This window comes from Ruditapes philippinarum, unplaced genomic scaffold (assembly GCF_026571515.1).
Source record: "Ruditapes philippinarum isolate M1 unplaced genomic scaffold, ASM2657151v2 ctg3490_1_1_1_1, whole genome shotgun sequence".
Classification (NCBI taxonomy): Eukaryota; Metazoa; Mollusca; class Bivalvia; order Venerida; family Veneridae; genus Ruditapes; species Ruditapes philippinarum.
This window is the reverse complement of record NW_026853212.1, coordinates 9,404-31,959: the sequence shown is the minus strand read 5'-3', so window position 1 is coordinate 31,959 and position 22,556 is coordinate 9,404. Positions and strand designations below refer to the sequence as shown.

Below are 22,556 nucleotides of genomic sequence, written 5' to 3'. Positions count from 1 at the left end.
CCATACAAAAAGGCAATTTACATGCCATTGGCATATCCAGATATTACTATTGAACACAGAGTTATGGCTCTGTTATTGCCCTGAATGTTTATCATGAACAAAGAATATTACTGTTTACGCCATGATAAATATATAAACAAAGCCTTATGTCTTCAGTTGTTGTATTAGTAATAACCAGTACTCGGCAGGGGATATAAATGCAAAGAATTTGCTTGTTAAACTATACAGGACAGAGAAAATTAGGATGACACATAATGTTGTTTTAAATACACATTATGCTTTAGAAACAAATAGATACTTGTCACCTGCAGAAAGTAGACAAAGTACTAAATGTGAAATTGTTTGTCAAAAAATTGGCAAAATGTAAACAAAGCAGTATTTTTACTTCCGTACAAAATACTAATTCACTATAACTGTGCTAAGCTTAAAAACAACACATGAAAATTATGTTTCAGGTTATTGGCCAATGAGTAGGTTTTTAGCTCACCTGACCACGAAGTGGTCAAGGTGAGATATAGTGATGGGGCTATGTCCAGCCTCTGTCTGTGCGTCGTTCGTCGTCAACAATTGGGTTGTTAACACTCTAGCAGTCACAGTTTTGATTGGATCATCATCAAACTTTGCCAGAATGTTTGTGTCAATAAAATACAGGTCAAGTTCAAAGATTGGTCATCTCCAGTCAAGAACTAGGTCACAGGAGCTTAAAATAGAAAAAGGTTGTTAACACTAGTGACTGCAGTTTTGATCCAAATATTCTGGAAATTTGTCAGGAAGGTTGTTTTGATGATTTCTAGGTCAAGTTCGAAGATGGGTCATCTCTGGTCAAAAACTAGGTCACAGGAGCTAAAAAAAGAAAAAGCTTCTTAACACTCTAGTGGCTGCAGTTTTGATCCATATATCCTGTAAATTGATCAGGAACGTCGTTTTGATGATTTCTAGGTCAAGTTTGATTATGGATCACCTTGGGTCATAAACTATGTCACACTGCCCAAAGATGGAAAAACCTTGTTAGTCTACTCTAATGGTAACATTTTGACTCAATTCTCATCAAACTTGGTCAGGATGCTTGTCTAAGCGTTTATTGCTTGGAGGAGTTCGAATATGGGTATCTCTGATAAAAAACTAGGTCACAGGAGTAAAAAAAAAGAAAATCTTGTGTTATCCAGATATCCTGGAAATTGGTCTGCAAGTTTGTTTTGATGATTTCTAGGTCAAATTTGAATATGGGTCACCTGGGGTCAAAAGCGAGGTCACACTGCCCAAATATGGAAAAACCTTTTTAACACACTAGAGGTCACATTTTGACTCAATTATCATGAAACTTGGTCAGGATGCTTGTCTAAGACATTGCTTGGATGTGGTTGATGGGTCAGGGGAATGATCTAGGGCCATCATGGCCCTCTTGTTTCTAGAAACCAGTTGAGTGATATAGGGCCATTTTAGCCCTCTTGTATTGTTTTGTACATTCTGCATTCGACTTTACATTATTCTTATTGACCTGAGACAATAGTGGCTGATGACTGCATTAAACAGGCTCATTTTATATACAGGGTACATGTATAAAATAAGCACTAGACTATATTACAGATGTATACAGGGTACATATATAAAATAAGAATAAGGCTTATATACAAGGTACATGTATAAAACAATACTTTTAATAAAAACTGCCAACAATATAAATATTGCCAACAATAGAAGACTAGCTATAACTGTTTTGACTACTGTATAAAAATAGATTAGAAAAAACTTCATCTTATAAAATAAGATTTAAAATTATTTTCATAAGCAATATTGTCTCCTTCACTTGAAGCTTTTAAGTCTCAAATGTAAAGTCACATATTCAAAGTCAATGAAGTTGGAATCATTCTTTCAATTTATCATCTTTAATGGTATTTCAAAATGATATGAGCCACGCAATGACAGAACCAACATAGTGCGTTTGCGACCAGCATGGATCCGCGCAGTCTGATCAGGATCCATGCTGTTAGCTTACCAACTCTATTACAAGTAGAGAAACTGATAGTGAAGAGCATGGATCCTGATCAGACTGCGCGGATGCGCAGGCTGGTCTGGATCCATACTGGTCGCAAACCCTTTATGTTGGTTTTGTCATGGCGTGGCTCATGTGATAAAAATTGTAATGGCAGGCCTATATTTTGACATTTGCATCAGTTTGATAATCATATCATTGAAAACTCAAGTCTTCATACTTCCTTTTTTGATCCAATTTTATTGGCTTACCATTAAGCCGGAAAGGAGCTTACATATATGGTAGTTTGCTGCATTGTTTCTTGCCCTATGTTGAAGAGAAATCATGTAGCATTTTAATGCTTGTTGGGGTCTGTTTTCTTGTTCCATACATTGTCCTAAAATGTTTAGAGCTGTTTCTCTATGTTTGAGGTTTTTATCTGTTTCTATGGTTCTTATAAGTTTAGAAAGTGCTTGTTTCTGATCTTGATGTCTTTGTAGATGACGATAGATCTTGTATTGTAGGAAGTACAAGAAAGGTAGAGAATCAACTACAGCCCAGTCCATCCAACAGTCTTTAATTTCATGTCTGTGTATCATGTCATCTTGTGTAGATCTGAACATTTCATATTGTAGTTCATGAGGAACACAGTTGATCTCTCCGTGTATAAATCTGACACAAAATGCTGTAATATGTTTGATACAGTCCTCACTTTGTTCACCACATACCCTCCTGAGTTCTGCTGATAATGCCCGTGGATGTTTTCTCAAGCAGCTACAGTAAGGTGATACAGGATAAGAATAATATAGTTGTTCAGTGTGTCTCAGAATTAGTTCAGCTTTCTCCATATCTCCTGTACTGTAGAACACTGAAGCCAATTTAAGTCTGCTAGATGAGATATCTGAGTTTAAACAAGCTGATAACCAAACCAATGCTTGAGGTGACACTTGATTATTTTCACCAATGCTTGATGATGCTAGGATAGATCCATATGTGGTAAAAAGAAAAGGTGCTAGAAGCTTGAATGCAGCATGTTCTAATCTATTACCATTATCACTGAAGGTCATTACTTTCCCTACAGACTGCTTTATTGTTCTAAAGTTTTTATTGTGTAAATGTTTTAAAATAAGCTTATGCTGTGCACTTATGACTTTTGCAATGTTTATATATCCTAATGTCATAACTTGTCCATATATTTCAAGAGGAGAAGGAAAATAGTAAACTCCATGTGGTACCCTGTTCAGTTTAACTTGAAGTCTATAACCAAGATCATCAATATCAATACTAAGTAAAGGTTGTCTATCATTCTGTATAAAATCACAAATATTTTTTGAAAGTTCATATTTTGTCTCAGCTGTAAATTGTCCTGCCATCAAATTGTTTTCTGGTATAATGAAATGTGAACAACAGTCATTTTGTACACAACTGTGTAATTCCAATAAGCAGTATGTTAAACATGTATATAAATTGTTATCTGTCCATATTCCTGACTCTGTGTTATCTATACACTGTAATAGAACTGTTTTGCACATGAAACTTGATATGTTGATTTCATCTTTAGGATTAAGGAAGGACTTAAGAATCATTTTCAATAGTACATAGCACCTTATTTGTGTTATATTTAGATTGAACATAAGAAACCTTTCTGCCAATGTTGTAGATATTCTCCATTCTAACTCAGGATATTCACTGACCTTACTTCCAGTTGAAACAACAAAGCAACCAGTACTGGCTGCATATCTTCTTATCTCTTGTGTTGGCCATCTGCCAATACCCTGTCTATCTAACCAACCTGATGCTGATTGAGGCCATGATTTACAATGTAAAGAAAACACAAAGTCTGTATCACATTCTCCAGGTTGTCCTTTTTCAGCAATAGATGGTCCATGCTGCTGCAGAGCACCCTGAAGACAATCAGTTATCATTGTGTTTTTATACAATATTCTTCCTCTTCTATCAGTAATATAATGTTTACAAGGAGATACAGTTGCAGGTAGAGGTTCTTCACGTCTTAGTAGCTGTAAGAAACAATACCCGGGTGTAGTGTACTCATCCTGTATCATGAGGTAGTTTAACTTGCCATGTTCCCACTCTGACCAGTCTTGTATTATATTGCCATTATGATCACTGACTAGTATATCAAGGTCTGACTCAAGTCCTATAGTAGTTGTACCTTCACTTTGACTCCCTAGATAATAGTGAGTTACATTTAGACCAGTTAAACTACACCTGATTTTACTCATAGTCTCTCTCAGCATTGTTCCTCTTCTCCTTCTCATCACTGTTCTTTCATTGACACCGATGTCATGTAAAACCTCTGATAACATTAATGATAAGTATTCTCTGTAGTCAAGTTCTTGAAACATTCTGTAATATATTAGTACAGAAGAAAAATGTTTCAGTCAGCAGTCAAATTAATTTAATCACAAACTTCTACTTGTTACTTATTTGTCCTTTATGTCCTAGAACTGTTTAGAACAGGAAAGTCTGAATCTGGACATTATGAAACATAAAATAAGTAAGTTAGTGTCGATATCAATTGGTCAAAAATATTGCATATTTTTCTCTATTTGGTTGTGGTATTTTTTCTTCTTGGTTATGTCATTGTGAATATTTGTTTTCAGAATTTCAATATAAGAGAGACACTAAAATTAAACACTTATTCAAATATTCAACTAATTCATTTAATACAAATGACAAATTGTGTATATAAAATAAAGTTTAAAACATTGACTTTTGGATATAAATTTCTTAAATTTAATGAAGAGGAAATATTTCTTTTCATATGACCTGATATGTGGAAATTTAGATTTATATAACACCACAGTATATTGTGAAAAATGCATTAAAATGTAAAACATAATTATGTATATTTCTTTTTAATAAAATACATAATTCCTTTGAAAAATATTTTCTTTTTTAAGATTGATAAAAGGGAGACACACAAATTAAAAACACTTTCTAAAATATTGCCTGAACTACTTTCTTACTTAATTCATTCTGTATAAATGAGAAATTAAGTATTTAAAATAAAGTTTTAAACTTACTTTGAATGTTGTATTTAACAGTATTTCGTAGAAATAATTTAGAAAAATTAACAATAATCTTGAAAAATATTTACAACAGATATATAATTTAATACACTTTAAATTCCTGGAAAACTTTTTGAAACAGATATATATTCAAATTGTAGGATTATATTTACTGGTAAATGAGAACTTAAATAACTTGAATAAGATTTTTATAACATTTCCTTGTTACTCGTCATCATAGGGAAAATAAATGTATATAAACTTGTTTCAGATAAATTTCCTGAATGTATCTCTCCAAAAGTTGAAAGTTTATTTTTTTTAAGTCTGGAAAAAGTTTCCATTCGAGTGTATATTAATGTCCTCTATTTGCAATGGTAGTGTTACTGATACATAAATACTAAAATATTTTTAAAAACACCCAAATCACAGTTACAAATTCAAGGGATGGCAAGTCCAGCATAGTAAGAATACTGCTAAAGGTTTTCACATTAATACATATCATATTTAAGATGAAACTGTATGTAGTTTATAGAAGGAGTGAGATATATGATATATGACACTGATGAAAAAACTTAAAAATCTTCTTTTAAAAACCCCAAATAGCTAGAGCTTAGATATAAAGCATGAAACATCCTCTAGTGGGTGTCTACCAAGTTTGTTCAAATAAAAGCCCTGGGTTAAAAATTGGCCCCGCCCCAGGGGCTCATTGTTTTTCCCTATATGTATAAAGTAAATACTTGAAAAATCTTCTTTTAAAATCCCCAAAGAGCTAGAGCTAAGATATTTAGCGTGAAACATCTTCTAATTTCATCTTCCAAGTTTGTTCAAATTGGCCCCGCCCCAGGGGTCATTGATTTTCCTTATATGTGTATTGTAAAAACTTAAAAATCTTCTTTTAAAGAAACCAAAAAAGCAAGAGTTCAGATACTAAGCATGTAAATATCTTCTAATAGGTGTCTACCATGTTTGTTTAAATAAAAGCCCTGCAGTCAAAATTGGCCCCCTCCAGGGTGGGTGGGGGGTCATTGGTTTTCCTATATGTATATAGTAAAAACTTAAAAAATATTCTTATATAAACCCCAAAGAGCTAGAGCTTAGATATTTATCATGAAACATCTTCTAATATCTAATAGGGCCCTCATGGCCCTCTTGTTTTGATACTTAACAGGATACAAAAAATAAAAATGGTTTGAGAAATAAAAAGCATTTTTGGGGCATAGTGGGCCTTTAACTTGATAATTAAGAGCTTAGAGCTTATTTATATTACTCTGTTGTCACTTTGCTGAAAATCTCGAAAAACAAGGTCATGACCCAAGTAACTTAATAGCACAATTCCTTGGTTATGAGGCTATCAATTTAATTTTTAGGCCATGTATTGTGGTAAGGTAGAACCACTTACTACATATCTTCATTAAAGTATATAAATCTATATATCAGCAAACTGTAGTTTACAAAATTATTGTTTGAAATAAAACAAAAAATATCTCTGAAAGCATTTGAACCGTGTCATGACAAAACCAACATAGTGTGTTTGCGACCATCATGGATCCAGACTTAAGCCTGCGCATCTGCGCAGTCTGATCAGGATCCTTGCTGTTTGCTATCAGTTTCTCTACTTGTAATAGAGTTGGTAGGCAAACAGCATGGATCCTGATCAGACTGCCCGGATGCGGAGACTGGTCTGGATCCGTGCTGGTCGCAAACGCACTATGTTGGTTTTGTCATGACACGGCTCAATTTTGATATAGGATTGGAACAAAGATTGACAGAGCAGTGTTTTAACGGCAAAGTTTTAGTTTCATCATTATCTGCAGAGATCAATAACTAATTAACGATGATAAACTTTTCTCTGAATATCATCATATCAACTTAATTCAATGCCATGGTTACAAACAAATAGCTAATTTGCTTGTTCATTTACTTCTTGAAATGTGACTCTTACATTATATTATCAGTTGTAATTGGTCCAGACAAACATCAATGGTAAACTAATCATGAAAATGTATTTCAAGTCTTCTCATGTCAAACAAACTTCAGTCCCTTTAACAATTTGAGCGGTGTCACGACAAAACCAACATAATGGGTTTGCGACCAGCATGGATCAAGACCAGCCTGCGCATCCACGCACTCTGATCAGGATCCATGCTGTTCGCTAACTAACCCTATAACAAGTAGTGAAACTGATAGCCAAAAGCATTGATCCTGACCAGACTGAGTAGATGCTCAGGCTGATCTGGAACCATGCTGGTCGCAAACCCATTATGTTGGTTTTGTCGTGACGCGGCTCATTTATATTACTAGTAATAATAAATTTCACCAGCATTAAGAAAATTGAGTTATTAATATATGTTGTTTCTTTTTTCAAATTACATGATTATTTTGTTGTTTTTTTTCCTAGGTTTGTCAACAGAACAAATTATTAAAGGCACGTTTAGCAAAGATACACGGGGAATCGTCACTGTCAGATTTACATCTGTCAAGCCCCCCACCCAGCCCCATAGAACACAGCGTATGTATAATTAAAGAGTTTCTTTCTTTTGGGGGGGGGGTGGGGTGAATGGTTTATTTGTTGTCAGTGTAGTCAGACATTTAAGTTTATGGGGGTCGGTGGCCGAGTGGTTAAGGTAGTTGTCTCCAAACCACTTGCCCCTCACCACTGTGGGTTCAGAATGCTGATAGGGACGTCGGGTACTTTCATGTGAGGAAGCTATCCAGCTAGCTTACGGAACATTGGTGGTTCTACTCAGGTGCCCGTTCATGCCTGAAATAATGCACGGAAGGGCACCTGAGGTCTTCCTCCACCAATAAAGCTGGAACGTCGCCATAAGACCTAATAATGTGTCGGTGTGATGTAAAACCCAATATGATGATTAATAATGATTTAAAGGGTTTTAATCTATTTTAGGTTCCACAGTTGACGCAGTCATTTTCTGCGGAAAGTTGTTCCATGTCAGAATATTATGATGCAGTGGAGGAGAACAATGCAGAATCTCTTAGTGATTCTTCATCAGAGGTGAGACTTACATGATAAATATTGTATTCTGAGACATGATTTGGTATAAATGTGTTGTCTGGTGTCTTAAAATGAATTTATCTAGAGAAGTGCTGGAAATTGAAGGCCCCTGTTTATAGATTTCACACAGCAGTCAGGGTTCTCTGATAGGTCTTTACCTTTGTCACAAAGAAGAAACTTTACTTCGCCTGAAGATTGAACCAATCACCCCTTGAAACAACCTCAAACAAAAAAAAAAGATAATAATATCACAAAAATATACAAAAATAACAAAATTTCATACGCCAGTATGCATAGGTGTACAGGCTGGGCTGGCTCTATTCTGGTATCAAAGGCCAGTAACTCCCAGTTCCAGCAAGTGACGGGTTAAGCATGTTTATGTTAAGAAAAGCACAACATTTTATTCATAATATTTATAACAAAGATGTGTTTTTTATAATAACAGAGGTCTGATGAAGAGATATCAAGTGACATTAGTGATGACAATGATACAGAAGTCAGTATGGCACATAGTGGTAATTGCTTTAGTCATTTCCTTATAAGATTTACATTACATTTCAACATAAACTTCATTATGACTTACTCGGATAGATGATTTGTCACATTTTGGATAAAGTAGGCTTTGAAATAGTTGACAAAGATTACTGAAAGCTTCTACCTTGATGATATTCAGTGTGTAAAGAATCTGTGTTAATTTTCAAACCCACTGAAATGGTGCTTCAAGCTTCAGTCATAAGCTGTTGCAATTTGAGCCGCGCCATGACAAAACCAACATAATGTGTTTGCGACCAGCATGGATCGAGACCAGCCTGCGCATCCGCGCAGTCTGATCAGGATCCATGCTGTCCGCTATCAGTTTCTCTACTTGTAATAGAGTTGGTAAGCAAACAGCATGGATCCTGATCAGACTGCACAGATGTGCAGGCTAGTCTGGATCCATGCTGGTCGCAAACGCATTACGTTGGTTTTGAGATGGCGCAGCTCATTTATAGAACAGTGTTGGCTAATGCTATAAAATACATGTAAGTGATTTGATTTACCAGAAGAAGGTTTACATCTCCACATCAGGGACCTGGCAATCACAATTTTTAAAGCCCATAAGTAGATAAAAGCAATGGAGGGGATATTGGTTATTTTGCATAAAAAAGAAAGTGGTAAAATCCTGCAAACTGTTTGTTAATAAGCTTATGCCACATAATTGATTGTATATTTAAAGTATATCTAAAAGTTCTTTCGGCAATAATTATCTTAGATATAATTATCATCTAAGCAACATATGTAACTTTCAAGCTTTGAATTTAAAGTTTTTTTTAAAATTTTGATATGTTATGATTTATTTTCAGCATCAGAAGACAATATTCTGACAAAGTTTCAGACTGGTCGTAGATCTAAACTTCCAGTTCCGAAACCAGACAAGGGGGATGTGTCATTGTGGAATTTGTTGTTCAGGAATATTGGCAAAGATCTGACCAAAATATCAATGCCTGTTACATTGAATGAACCTTTAAGTATGCTACAGGTATGGAGTCTTTATTTGTTGAAGTGTGCTTACCAAATGAATACCCAGTGTAAAAGATGTATGTTTTGTTTACTTTTAAGAAAGAGTGTAAGGTCTGTGTGTTGAGCTTACTGTGTATAAAGAGTGCAAGGTCTGTGTGTTGAGCTTACTGTGTATAAAGAGTGCAAGGTCTGTGTGTCGAGCTTACTGTGTATAAAGAGTGTAAGGTCTGTGTGTTGAGCTTACTGTGCAGAAAGAGTGTTAGGTCTGTGTGTTGAGCTTACTGTGTATAAAGAGTACAAGGTCTGTGTGTTGAGCTTACTGTGTATAAAGAGTGCAAGGTCTGTGTGTTGAGCTTACTGTGTATAAAGAGTGTAAGGTCTGTGTGTTGAGCTTACTGTGCAGAAAGAGTGTTAGGTCTGTGTGTTGAGCTTACTGTGTATAATGAGTACAAGGTCTGTGTGTTGAGCTTACTGTGTATAAAGAGTGCAAGGTCTGTGTGTTGAGCTTACTGTGTATAAAGAGTGCAAGGTCTGTGTGTTGAGCTTACTGTGTAGAAGGAGTGTAAGGCCTGTGTGTTAAATAGTTGTAAGGTTTGTGTGTTGAGCTTACTATGTAGGAATAGTGTAAGATTGATGTGTGCAGCTTATTGTGCAGAAAGAGTGTAGGATTTGTGTTTTTAGCTTAATGTGCAGAAAGTGTGTCAGGTATGTGTGTTTGGCTTACTGTGTAGAAAGAGTATAATGTTTGTGTATTTAGCTTACTGTGTATGAAGAGTGTAAAGTGTGTGTATTTAGCTTACTGTTTATGAAGAGTGTAAGGTTTGTGTATTTAGCTTACTGTGTATGAAGAGTGTAAGGTTTGTGTATTTAGCTTACTGTTTATGAAGAGTGTAAGGTTTGTGTATTTAGCTTACTGTGTATGAAGAGTGTAAGGTTTGTGTATTTAGCTTACTGTTTATGAAGAGTGTAAGGTTTGTGTATTTAGCTTACTGTTTATGAAGAGTGTAAGGTTTGTGTATTTAGCTTACTGTTTATGAAGAGTGTTAGGTTTGTGTATTAAGCTAATTGTTTATGAAGAGTGTAAGGTTTGTGTATCTAGCTTACTGTTTATGAAGAGTGTAAGGTTTGTGTATTTAGCTTAATGTGTATAAAGAGTGTAAGGTTTGTGTATTTAGCTTACTGTTTATGAAGAGTGTAAGGTTTGTGTATTTAGCTTACTGTTTATGAAGAGTGTAAGGTTTGTGTATTTAGCTTAATGTGTATAAAGAGTGTAAGGTTTGTGTACTTAGCTTTCTGTGTAGGAAAGAATGTAAGATCTATGTGTTTAGCTTTCTTTGTAGAAAGAGTGTTAAGTGTTCCCCTATGATCATACAAATTTCCTTGGCTAATTAACAAATATAAAGTTTAGGAAATGTAAGAACTGAGAACATCTTCATAGGAATTAATGTTTCTTGTTTGTATATATTTCAGCGCCTGTGTGAGGAGTTGGAATACAGTGACCTGATAGATAAAGCCACAGAGTACAATGATCCCTATGAAAGAATGGTTTGTACAAGCTTCACATTTAGTTTATGTCTACTCAGATGTCAGTGCTCCATGTTACCTATGGTGACCAAATAAATATAACTATATGTTCAGTAGCACTTGAAACTCAAACAAAGAGAAAAGATTTAGATAGAAAAATAAAAAGTTTGTAAATTTCTTCAAAAAATGTAATCTTAAAAGATGATCACAATATTTTAAAAGGTAATATTATAATAACGATATGTGTAGATGCTAGACATTATTTTGAATTCTACCTAGGGAGATTAATTTTATAAAGCGGAAGCTGTTGATTGGATACATTTTTATATTGCGGAAGATATTACATTGTAATTGACTTTTGTAATACTAGTATTATATATGAAAAATTAGATGATTTATATAAGCCTTGTGAATATGCAATTTCATCGTTATAGCTAATAAGATATTTTTCATTTAAAAAACAAATTTTCTCATTAATTTGCAGGAGTCAGGAAATTCTGTAATTGATATCTGTTTAATTTGTGATTGTTATTGTTACAGAAGGAAATGAAATGAAATTTTACACTTGATAAATATTCAGTGTTCCAATAGAGTTATTATTGCATTTCATATTAAAAGGATTTGAACTTTTATTTATGAGGTCACTCCACAGGTAATGGAAAAAAGCCCACTGCACAAAAGCACACCCTGTAAAATTTTCCTCTTTGTGATTATCTAACATGATGCGCACAGGTCCTATAACTCTGAGTTACCTTTTTACAGAGTTATGCCCCTTTTATTACTGTCTTAGTGTCTAGCACTGACAATAGTAGAGTGTACTGTCTTACAGACAACTCTTGTTGAAATCCTTAAGCTTTGATTGGTCAGGGCGTCCATGGCTGAGTGGTTAAGGTCATTGACTTCAAACCACTTGCCCCTCACCGTTGTGGGTTTGAATCCCGACAGGGACTTTGGATTCTTTCATGTGAGGAAGCTATCCAGCTAGCTTATGGATGTTGGTGGTTCTACTTGGGTGCCCGTTCTTGCCTGAAATAATGCACGGAAGGTCACCTGAGGTCTTCCCCCACCAGTTAAGCAGGAACATCACCAAATGACCTATACTGTTGATGTGACGTAAAACCCAATCAAACAAACAAACAAACTTTGATTGGTCTGTTCCAAAATTAAATTAAATCCTGACAAATTCATTATGCAAATCTATCAGGTTTAATGTGATAAAGTACTAAAAGTGACAAAAAGTAAACAAATTTATCTGATCTATTGTATGATTGAGAAAGTCTATATATTTATGTTATCTTGATTTTCAGATTTATATAGCAGCATTTGCTGTGAGCAGCTATGCAAGCTCCTGTTACAGAGTGGGTCACAAACCATTTAACCCTCTACTTGGTGAAACATACGAAAATGTACGAGAAGACAGGGGATGGAGGTTTGTTGCAGAGCAGGTAAGGTTATCAGTGTTTTAATCAATTACATTATCATTATTGTTAAATTCTTTGAGACTGTTTTCTAAGGATACAGAATGTGCAAGTACATAGCATGATCATATGTCCGGGGCTGTTTGGTTAGGATCGTTGAGTTGAAACCACTTGCCCCTTACCGCTGTAGGTTTGAATCCTGCCAGGGACTTTGGATTATTTCATGTGAGGAAGCTATCCAGTTAGGAAACGGAAAGTAGATGGTTCTACTCAGGTGCCTTTTCGTGCCTGAAATAATGCACAAAGGGGCACCGGAGGTCTTCCTCCACCAGTAAGGCTGGAAAGTCTCCATATGACTTATACTCTATTGTGTTTGTGAGATGTTAAACCCAACCAAAAAAGAATTATTATTATCATATGTTCATTGACAATCTTTTCAACTGAAACTTGTAAATAAAATATTGGTAAATACAGGGGTTTTCAGGAATTGTTAAAACATAAATGTTCATCCATCTTGTTATACTTTCGTATGTTAAAAATGGTCACTAAAGATTAATTTACACAACAATGTGTCATACATGTATGATTTGAATTTGGTTTACAACTAGACATAAATATTTCCAGATTGTGTGTTTCTTAACTCAAAGGATTGTTATATAAATTGGTTGTTCTGTTAATAATATAATAAAGTATAAGGTGTTAGTTACACTAGATAAAAATGTAACATGGGAAGTTGACAGCAAGGTCTGTTTAAGGCTCTTTATTACATGTGAGTGCACTTGAAACTTCTGATGGCAATTGAATATAACCATGTGCCCAGTGCAGACCAAGATCAGCTGGGACATCCTTGCCTATTGATCATGGTCTGTACTGTTCTCTAATCAGTCAGTACTTATTTTGAAATTTTCCCTATTCATGATAAATGGTTTAGTCTAGATTGAAAGGTGGACAAGTACATTTATGATATTTAGGGTGGTAAGGTATCCCACACATGTCATGGCTTACAGTTATTTGCAGAAACTTGGAGGTGGAATTATTTGAATATGTTTATATTGGTTAGTACCCAATGAAGTTATATACAGTTGAAACTGTACTAACGGTCACCTCTTATCGGCGGTCACCTGACCTTAACGGCCATTTTGTGACGCTCCCGACGAAAACCACTCTATTTTATACATCTGTTCAACGGTCACCTGCTGTCCGCGGGGTCAACGGTCACCTAAAATGCTTCCCGAATCTTAAAGTCGGTCATCTTAAACGGTCAGCCAGGTGAAACGGCCAGGCAATCTTCTGCGGTCAGCCAGGTGAAACGGCCAGGCAATCTTCTGTCATTTATTTTCAAAGATGACACGTGTCACGGATTAACAAAAGTTACTTGTCAGGTGCTAGATATTAACACAAACCACAACATTTCAAGAAGTTTGCATAATTGCTCATCCGTGTCGTAATTACAAACGTTTGGAACGTCTAAACGCACTTGCAATTCGTTCGTTTGAGTTACTGTATGCTAGTTTTTTATTTTTCAATTTACCGATTTTAAGAAAAAAAGAAAGAAGAAAAAAATGCATTGTCAATGTCAGAAAGAAATTTCAGTTTATCCCGATTCAGATAAATTTTGTGCGTACATGGTACTTACCAAAGAAATGAAAATGAATTACATCACCGATTGTCTAAATTCCTCAGTAATAAATTCATAAAAACACTTGCTCCATGTGTGAAAATAAAATTGCATGAATATAATGAGGTCACTGTTAAATCACAGCCATTAAGTTAACACACCAGATGACCTCTAAGAGGTAACAAGCGATCTCTTCAAAGGAAACTTTGATGTTTACAAACCTGTAGCCCTGGTGTTTCAATCCGAAACATCAAAGGAAGTGCCGACACTTAGATGACGTGTACACAATATTCTATTGATCAAAAGTTAGAAAAAGAAACTGTCATACTTTTTTTGTGAAAACAATATTACGCATTTTAAATTATTGTGCAGGAAGATATTTTTATGGGATAAATAGTTTCAATTATTGACATAATAAATTGTGAGTGCATTTGTTTATCTGTGTTACATTCATGTAAAGCTTTATATGTTGGAAGGATTGTGTACATGTTAAACCATTAAAAGCAAACGTTTGTAAATGGTTAAAAACTGATGATGATGATGATGATGATGATGAATCAGACTGGTTTATTTATACTTAAATCAGATTTATTTTACAAAGAAATGAATAATTTATTTGGATAAAAACTGGATCCTCCATTCAGCAGCCACCTGTCTTAAGCAGCCAAAATGACTGCATCCCTTGGCTGGCTGCTTAAGACAGTTTCGACTGTACAATAAAAAGTTGGGAGACTGACATAATGTATATGTCTAATATTTCTGCAAAACTACTAAAATATATATTTTTGTAATTTTGTTTTGTTTTGTACAAACAGGTGAGCCATCATCCACCCATATCAGCATGCTACTGTGATTCCAAACATTTCAAATTATGGCAAGGTAAAACTTTGTTTTGTTCTGTTTTTTATGACAATAGATATCTTATACTTTTTGCAACTAAATTATAAGAGGTTTATAAGGGAAACAACAAATTGAATTTCCGGGTAACTTTAAGGGTAGCACTTAACTTATCAACTTGGTTAGGTCCTCTCAAACTTTTTTATAGGTGGTAAGTCACACCTTCTCTGTCAAAATTTCTCTGTGCCAATACATCTTAGATATACAAGTTTAATGGTCATATTGTCTCTTACTGCTGATTAAAGGGACTCCACTGAGGTTTTTTGACATGATGGGACTGAAAATAACGTTTCCAGATAAATGTACCATTGATAAAGGTTTAGACCACTAATCTAGGTGCAAAATTTCAGATATTTCGTGCAATTCGTTTTTCCAGAAAAATTATTAAAATCGTAAAAAATGACCCAGAATGAAAAGCGTTTAAAAACTTTTCACTCAAATCGGGCTAAGAAAAGCATAAAGATACGTTTTTCAATTTATTTCAAACTATATTTCTTAACTATCTTTGCATATATTTCTGTTTAAAGTGTCCCAGCTCATTAATGTAAGAAATTCAAATGTTATGTTTTTAGGCTTTGAAACCTCAGTGGAGTCCCTTTAAGAAATTATGTAGGATTAGTAGTAGTTCATCTGCAGAGAAGTTCATCTGCAGAGAAGTTATCAGCAATAGCCAATCAGGTTGAAAGAATGCCAAGATTAGACAAAAAAATTATTTATATATATGTATTAAATATATAATGATGAAAGAAGACCAGAGATATTTCTTTGGCTTTTAATTGAGTCACAGAAGTTCCATTTGTCCAGTCTCATGTCACATGTAAGAATCAAAAGTTTCTTGAGAAAATTTTCACCAGACTTGTATTGGAGGCAAGGGATGCTGTAAGTGAATGTGATACTTGATTTTGTTTTATTTCAGATGTACAAATAAAGACAAAGTTTTGGGGGAAGTCTATGGAAATACAACCTCTTGGAGTTGTTAATGTTCTCTTGCCAAAGTAAGCTCTATACATTTAAATTATGCCTTACGTAAATGAATTTTTTTTTACTGGGTTGAGAATGGTTTCCATAAACCTCGTGCTGATGTCAGCTATTTTGATATCACATGTTGTGATATATGGCACATATCAATGTACTCTAGGAAAAATATTTGAGCCGTGCCATGACAAAACCAGCATAATGGGTTTGCGACCAGCATGGATCCAGATCAGCCTGCGCATCCGTTCAGTCTGATCAGGATCCATGCTGTTTGCTATCAGTTTCTCTATATGTTATATGATTTGTAAGCAAACAGCATGGATCCTGATCAGACTGCACTGATGCGCAGGCTGGTCTGGATCCACGTTGGTCGCAAACCCATTATGTTGGTTTTGTCGTGACGTGGCTCATTTAGTCTCATATTTGAACTAATTTAATACATTCAGTATGAAAAGACAATCATGTTAGATCATCTGTTAAATCATGCATTATACAAGGTGACTGCTTTAAGTTTTCAGTGAATTCTACCTGAAATGTAGTTTCTTATGCAGTGTATTTTCATTTTGTACAGTTATAGTAAATGCAATACATGTATAACTTAGCACATAGTACCTCAGGCCTACTAGCATAATAGCTACCTCTCAGACCCAACCAATCATTGCAAAAAAAGGTTATGGAGTCTTTAAGGGGTATTTTGACATGATAGGACTGGAAATAATTTTTCGAGATTAATGTTCCATTTGATTTTCGTCTAGGCAAAAAACTTTTTTTGTGCAAAACTCCAGATCATTCTCTTACTCTGTTTTTCCAAAATAATCATTTTAATTGTGAAAACTGACCTTAATTGAAAAGCATTGCAATATTTTTTCACTCAAATCTGGCTAATAATTGCTCAAAAAATACAATTTTCAATTCATTTCTAAGTATATTTTTTTAATTGTCTTCTACGTAAATTTCTGTCTTAAGTGCCCCAGGTGATCTATGTAAAAACCTCAAATTTTAAGTTTTTAGGCTTTTGGAGATCAGTGGAGTTCCTTTAAAGTATAGAGTAGTTCAACAAATAATGTTCGTATATAATGATTTTTAATGTTGAAAATATTTTATCCCTGTTAAGGTTCAAAGACCATTATCGCTGGAATAAAGTGACCACTTGTGTCCATAATATACTCGGAGGTCAAAGATGGGTCGACCAGTTTGGTGAAATGACCATCACAAATGGGAATATAGTCTGTAAGCTGACATTCACTAAGGTAAGTAATGTAAATTTGATAAACCCTCTGAATTGATTTAATGGATTTGCACAGCTTTGAATCTGGAACTGATAACTTTTTCAGGAAATTTCTTAACAAAATACAGTCAAATCTCTGTTATAAGACTACCTCTGAATAGATATAACCCTGTAAATAAAGGCCATTTTTTTGATAACCCTTATTAATAAAATGGAATAAAGTAACTTGTAAATAAAGACCTATTGTCTATAAAGACCATGTTTTGTCTCTCCCTTTGGTGGCCTTTGTTCACAGTTTTGACTGTATTATTGCTTTCAAAAATATATGAGCCACGTCATGACAAAACCAACATAATGGGTTTGCGACCAGCATGGATCCAGACCAGCTTGGGCATCCGCGCAGTCTGATCAGGATCCATGCTGTTCGCTATCAGTTTCTCTACTTTTTATAGGGTTTTTAGCGAACAGCATGGATCCTGATCAGACTGCGCGGATGCGCAGGCTGGTCTGGATCCATGCTGGTCGCAAACCCATTATGTTGGTTTTGTCATGACGCGGCTCATATGATGTTTGTATATTGTTTTACAGGCAAGTCACTACTACCAGTCGGACAAGAGGCACGAGGTTTATGGAACCATTCTCAACCCAGAAGGAAAAGTGGTCCATAATTTGTTTGGTAAATGGAATGAGGCCCTGTATTGTGGCCACGCCCCCTCAGCCAGGTGTATATGGAGGCCAGGTAAGCAGTTAATTAAGACGTGATTTAATTGCTATACATGTAGTTACTGCATGTTGTAACAAATTGTTTTCTAGGAGTATTGCTGGAGTCTATATGTATTAAATTGTTTGATTACAACCTACTGGAGGTGATACAATGAAATTGTTTACCCGAGACAAGTGATGTCAACCAAGGAGAGGGGGTCAGCCAAGGTTGATTTTATATTGTGGAGGGGGAACATTTTGTTCCGTCACCCACAGTGATGTGATATTTATTTTATTATACCGAACATATTAATATAATGTTAATAATTAAGTGTTTTCATAATGGCCTTGTTATTGGGCTGAAGACTGTTAAGTTCTTGGTGAACAAAAAATTACTTATATGAAATTCGGTTGTTGTAAGGTATTGCAAATGAGATTCTTGATTCTTGCAGTAATTCAAAATGGCGACTTTTTAAAAGCAGAGTCATAATGGTCGAGCTGGAGAGCCAATCAAAATTCTCCAATCTCATAATAGCAGAGATTTCTCATAAAGGCCGTACATTTTGCATAACGGCCTTGTTTTATATTCATAATGCTGTGGTGAACTTCATATTAGCCTTACATTTAAAGTGAAAATGTGCCTAATATTGAAAAAATAATTATATTCAAGAAAGGCGTCTAATAATTAAAACCTTGCACTACATTAATAGTTTTTTCTACTTTACAAACAATATAAGACTCTGTATCATTAGCCCAATCATTATACTCACTCAGGCATCCGAGTCTCTCTTTTGTTAAGTTCATCTGTGCAAGTTGGTATGTCTAAAACTCCTGAAGGGAATGGTTTGAAGCTTCACACACTTATTTGAGAGCATAATAGGAGGTCATTATGTAGGACCCATAACTCTGACATGGACTTCAACAGAATTGTAGCTCTTTTTAAATTTAGAAAATTCTACATTATCCAGGCTTTTGTTTTACCATCAAACACTAAGAATAGTCATGCACCCTGTATTTCCACCAGCTTTTGTTTTGAAAAGGGCTAACTCTAATTTTAAACATTCCATTAATGAACAGGTACTATGCCAGAAGATTATGAAGTGTACTATGGTTTTTCACGGTTCGCAATGGAGCTGAACGAGGTTTTACCGGATGAAGCTTCGATGCTCGCGCCGACAGATTCGAGATTTAGACCAGGACCAGAGATTGTTGGAAGAAGGCAAGATAAATGAGGCGGAGCTTGAAAAGTCAAGGGTGGAGACCCTACAGAGAGACCGTCGAAAGAAAAGGGAGGCGGCTAAGGAAGAATGCAAACCTGTATGGTTCAAGTACGTATGATCCTGTCTTTTCATGAGTTTGCTTGTAAGTTTGATGTGCGTGGTAAGGACTAAGAATATTATTTCAGTATTTGCACTAGAGCAATACAAAGTGTAAAATATGGAAAAATATGTCTAGGTTCCCCCCTTGTGGCTGAGGGGTTGCCTTTAAGGATTTAGGCATCAGAATTTCAGCCACCATTTATCCCTGCTTGATTATAAGAGCCAAATTCTGGAGTTTATGCATCTCTTAGCTCCAGTAGGTGAGGTGGTTTTGATCTATTGTATTACTTCAAGTTTGTAACACTCAAGGTTAGCCAAAGTCATCTTTCCTATTTCATACCTAGATTGTTTTGGTGCACGGTAAAACCAAACAAAACAAAATCCATCGAGTTTTATTTGGCCAATTATAAATGACTGTAAGAAACTTATAGGTATATGTGTAAATACATGAAATCAAAAAGTAATGTGTGCACATGGTTAGTTGGTTAGAGGGATAAAATTTTTGAGATTTGTACAGTCTGGTAACAGTAAATATAGCCAAATTTGGTATTATCACTATCAAATTATATTGTAGTTTATGTGATAAATTTATCTACTTCTTATGTTATGTTTTAAGGAAAGAGAAGATTAAAGGAAAAGACTATTACTCGTATGACAACAGGTACTGGGAATGTCGTAAAGAACCAGGCTTTATGAAGATGACTTTACCCAAGATCTGGTGATTGTGTTCAAGTAGTGCCTAGATAGTGTATCAATTTGAACTATAGTATAAGTAGACAGTGCTATTAGAGAAAAAATTAATACTAGTACATTATCCCTCAGCCTGCTGGATCCAAAAACTGATAATGAGCCTTTGCCACCAGTATAGAGCCAGGCCAGCCTGCGCATCCATGCAGTCTGACCAAGCTCTATACTGTTGGTTCACTCCCTTTAAATTTGAGTTCAAATCACAAACACCTCACCACTGTGGATTCGAATCCTGACAGGGACTCTTCCTGACCAAGCTTGTTGAAGATGGTTATACTCACTACTTAGGTCCCTGTTTGTGCCATAAAAATAATGCACAGAGGGGCACCTGGTGTCTACCTCCACCAGTAAAGCAGGAAACTCACTTTCTGACCTATACTGTGTTGATGGGACGTCTAAAATTGATAATGAACAGTTCTAGAAATAGACGCAACGACAAGTCTAAGTGTAGAAATTCCATCGACACCTAACCTTTAAAAAAACTTTAAAATTTTCATTGTGATATCCCTAAAATTGATAATGAACAGTCTCAAAAACACACAATAAGGCAAGTCCATTTTAGAAATTCAGCAGGTTAAGGGTTATATGTCTAGACAATGTAGTAATTGAAATATTGAATGCTTACACTGTGTAGTAAGTTAAATATGATTTATGATTTACTCTTTTTGTACTTGCTAGTACAATGCATGTGTCATAATATATGCTAAAATAATATTCAAATGATTTTGTTTAATCAGTTTATGAAGATACATGTATATTAAGAATATGTAATATTTACTGATATATTTATATCAGTCTACTTTTAGAATTGAGATATTGCAAAAATAAAACTTTGTGTTGCAACAATTTAAAGCTTGACTATTCAAAGAACATGGAGAGTTATTGTGCTTACCCAGGCGTCTGAGCCAGATTTTGGTTGAGTTTTTTGCATACAAGTTGCAATCTCCAAAACTACATAAGGGAATGGCTTGAAACTTCACACACTTGTTTGTTGTGATTTTCTAAAATGATGAACACAGTGCCTATTACTCTGGGTAACTTTTTACTACTATCATTTACTTCTACTTTTATTACTATCAAGCACTGAGAATAGTCAATGGCACTGTTTTACGGACAGCTCTTGTTATTTAAGTATACCAAGATAGATTATATATTAAGTTTTTTTTTTTTAATTATAACAAGTATTATGGCAGTACAAGAAGTATACTATACACCTGCAATTTATACACTCACTAATTATACAAAAGACACATATCTTGTTATGATAATTACTGAATTATGATATCTAGAGTTTTAAGTCATTTACTAGTATCCAGATATCTTAAAGTTTATGTAATCAGTGACTCAAACTTCTTTTTTTCTATTTTAAAGGCAGTTAACTCTTGGAACATTATTGGCCAATAGTTTAACAGGAGTTAGATACCTTGAATTTCTTTTGATGGGCACATAGTTGTTATTTCCTGTTTTTTTAAAGCTTTCTTTATGTAATACTGCAATAGGTGTATGGGTTGTAGTAATAGTCCCTGTTTATTACTGTAAAACATATTTTTCATCTCGAAATTTTATTTTTCATGAAGATTATATTTATTATTTATATACATTTATACATGTATAACTATAATCATATGTTTACTATACAGTAAATCAATGTCCCTACTTTAGGAAATATATATTATATTGACTGACATATGATTTTTTGAGGATTTTTCATTTTTTCTCATATTTGAGAACATGACATACACCTAGAGATGTTACTCTATTTTTAGTGAACATGTGACCTTTCTTATGGTCACATGACAGATAAATTTTAAAATGGCAACTGTTTACTTTCACTAAAAGTGTGATAAATATATTTGTTATTTGATAAATAATCGGGTTACAGTATGGGCAGATAAACCAAGTTAACATGATTGGTTACTTATTTTTGTGTCAGTACTTTATACAATAAATATCTATTTGAAAATACTGATAAAAAGTCACCGTAGCTTTTTTAACTTGTATTAAATGTCAGTGAAATTTCAATAGTTACGTATTAATATTCTAAACAAGAGCTAAATAACTACACATGTATATGTTGAATGAATATAATGATTGAAATCTCTGAAGGTTAAACTTTTTGGTTTTGCTAAATAAACTTTTTTATATATATCAGTTTTGTTATTTTATTTAATTTTTATAACTGAAATTTAAATTTGGTCATAATGACAAAATCAAAATAAGTGATGCATTGATTAGGGTGTAGAGATAGGTGTTGATGTCAGGCATGGGGGCTTGGGGTAAGGCATTGGGGGTTAGGGTCAGGCATGAAGGGTGACTGTCAGGTATGATGGCGTGGGGGTCAGGCATCAGGGAAGGGATATTGGCCAGATTGATAGGATATGGTATCAATGACTTTGCAAATATTTATATCTTATATTTTTATCTCACAATGTTAATCAAATATTCATGAATAATTGAATAATCAAATATTCATATATAATTGAATAATCAAATATTCATGAATAATTGAATAATCAAATATTCATATATAATTGAATAATCAAATATTCATGAATAATTGAATAATCAAATATTTGTGAATAATTGAATAATCAAATATTAATGAATAATT

The 22,556-nt window shown here is 34.4% G+C and overlaps 1 protein-coding gene across 1 annotated transcript in view; it reads left to right on the top strand.

The window, feature by feature from the left end:
- LOC132736118 (oxysterol-binding protein-related protein 6-like) overlaps positions 1 to 20,667 on the top strand; it is a 56,715-nt gene extending 36,048 nt beyond the window's left edge. The window contains 13 exon segments of the mRNA XM_060723199.1: positions 7,403 to 7,513; positions 7,910 to 8,017; positions 8,463 to 8,532; positions 9,361 to 9,536; positions 10,988 to 11,062; positions 12,349 to 12,486; positions 14,893 to 14,956; positions 15,891 to 15,969; positions 17,064 to 17,199; positions 17,766 to 17,916; positions 18,957 to 19,075; positions 19,077 to 19,207; positions 19,815 to 20,667. Of these exon segments, the coding sequence (XP_060579182.1) occupies positions 7,403 to 7,513; positions 7,910 to 8,017; positions 8,463 to 8,532; positions 9,361 to 9,536; positions 10,988 to 11,062; positions 12,349 to 12,486; positions 14,893 to 14,956; positions 15,891 to 15,969; positions 17,064 to 17,199; positions 17,766 to 17,916; positions 18,957 to 19,075; positions 19,077 to 19,207; positions 19,815 to 19,920 (1,464 nt within the window). The 3' untranslated portion in view covers positions 19,921 to 20,667.
- The last annotated feature ends 1,889 nt before the right edge of the window (positions 20,668 to 22,556 follow it).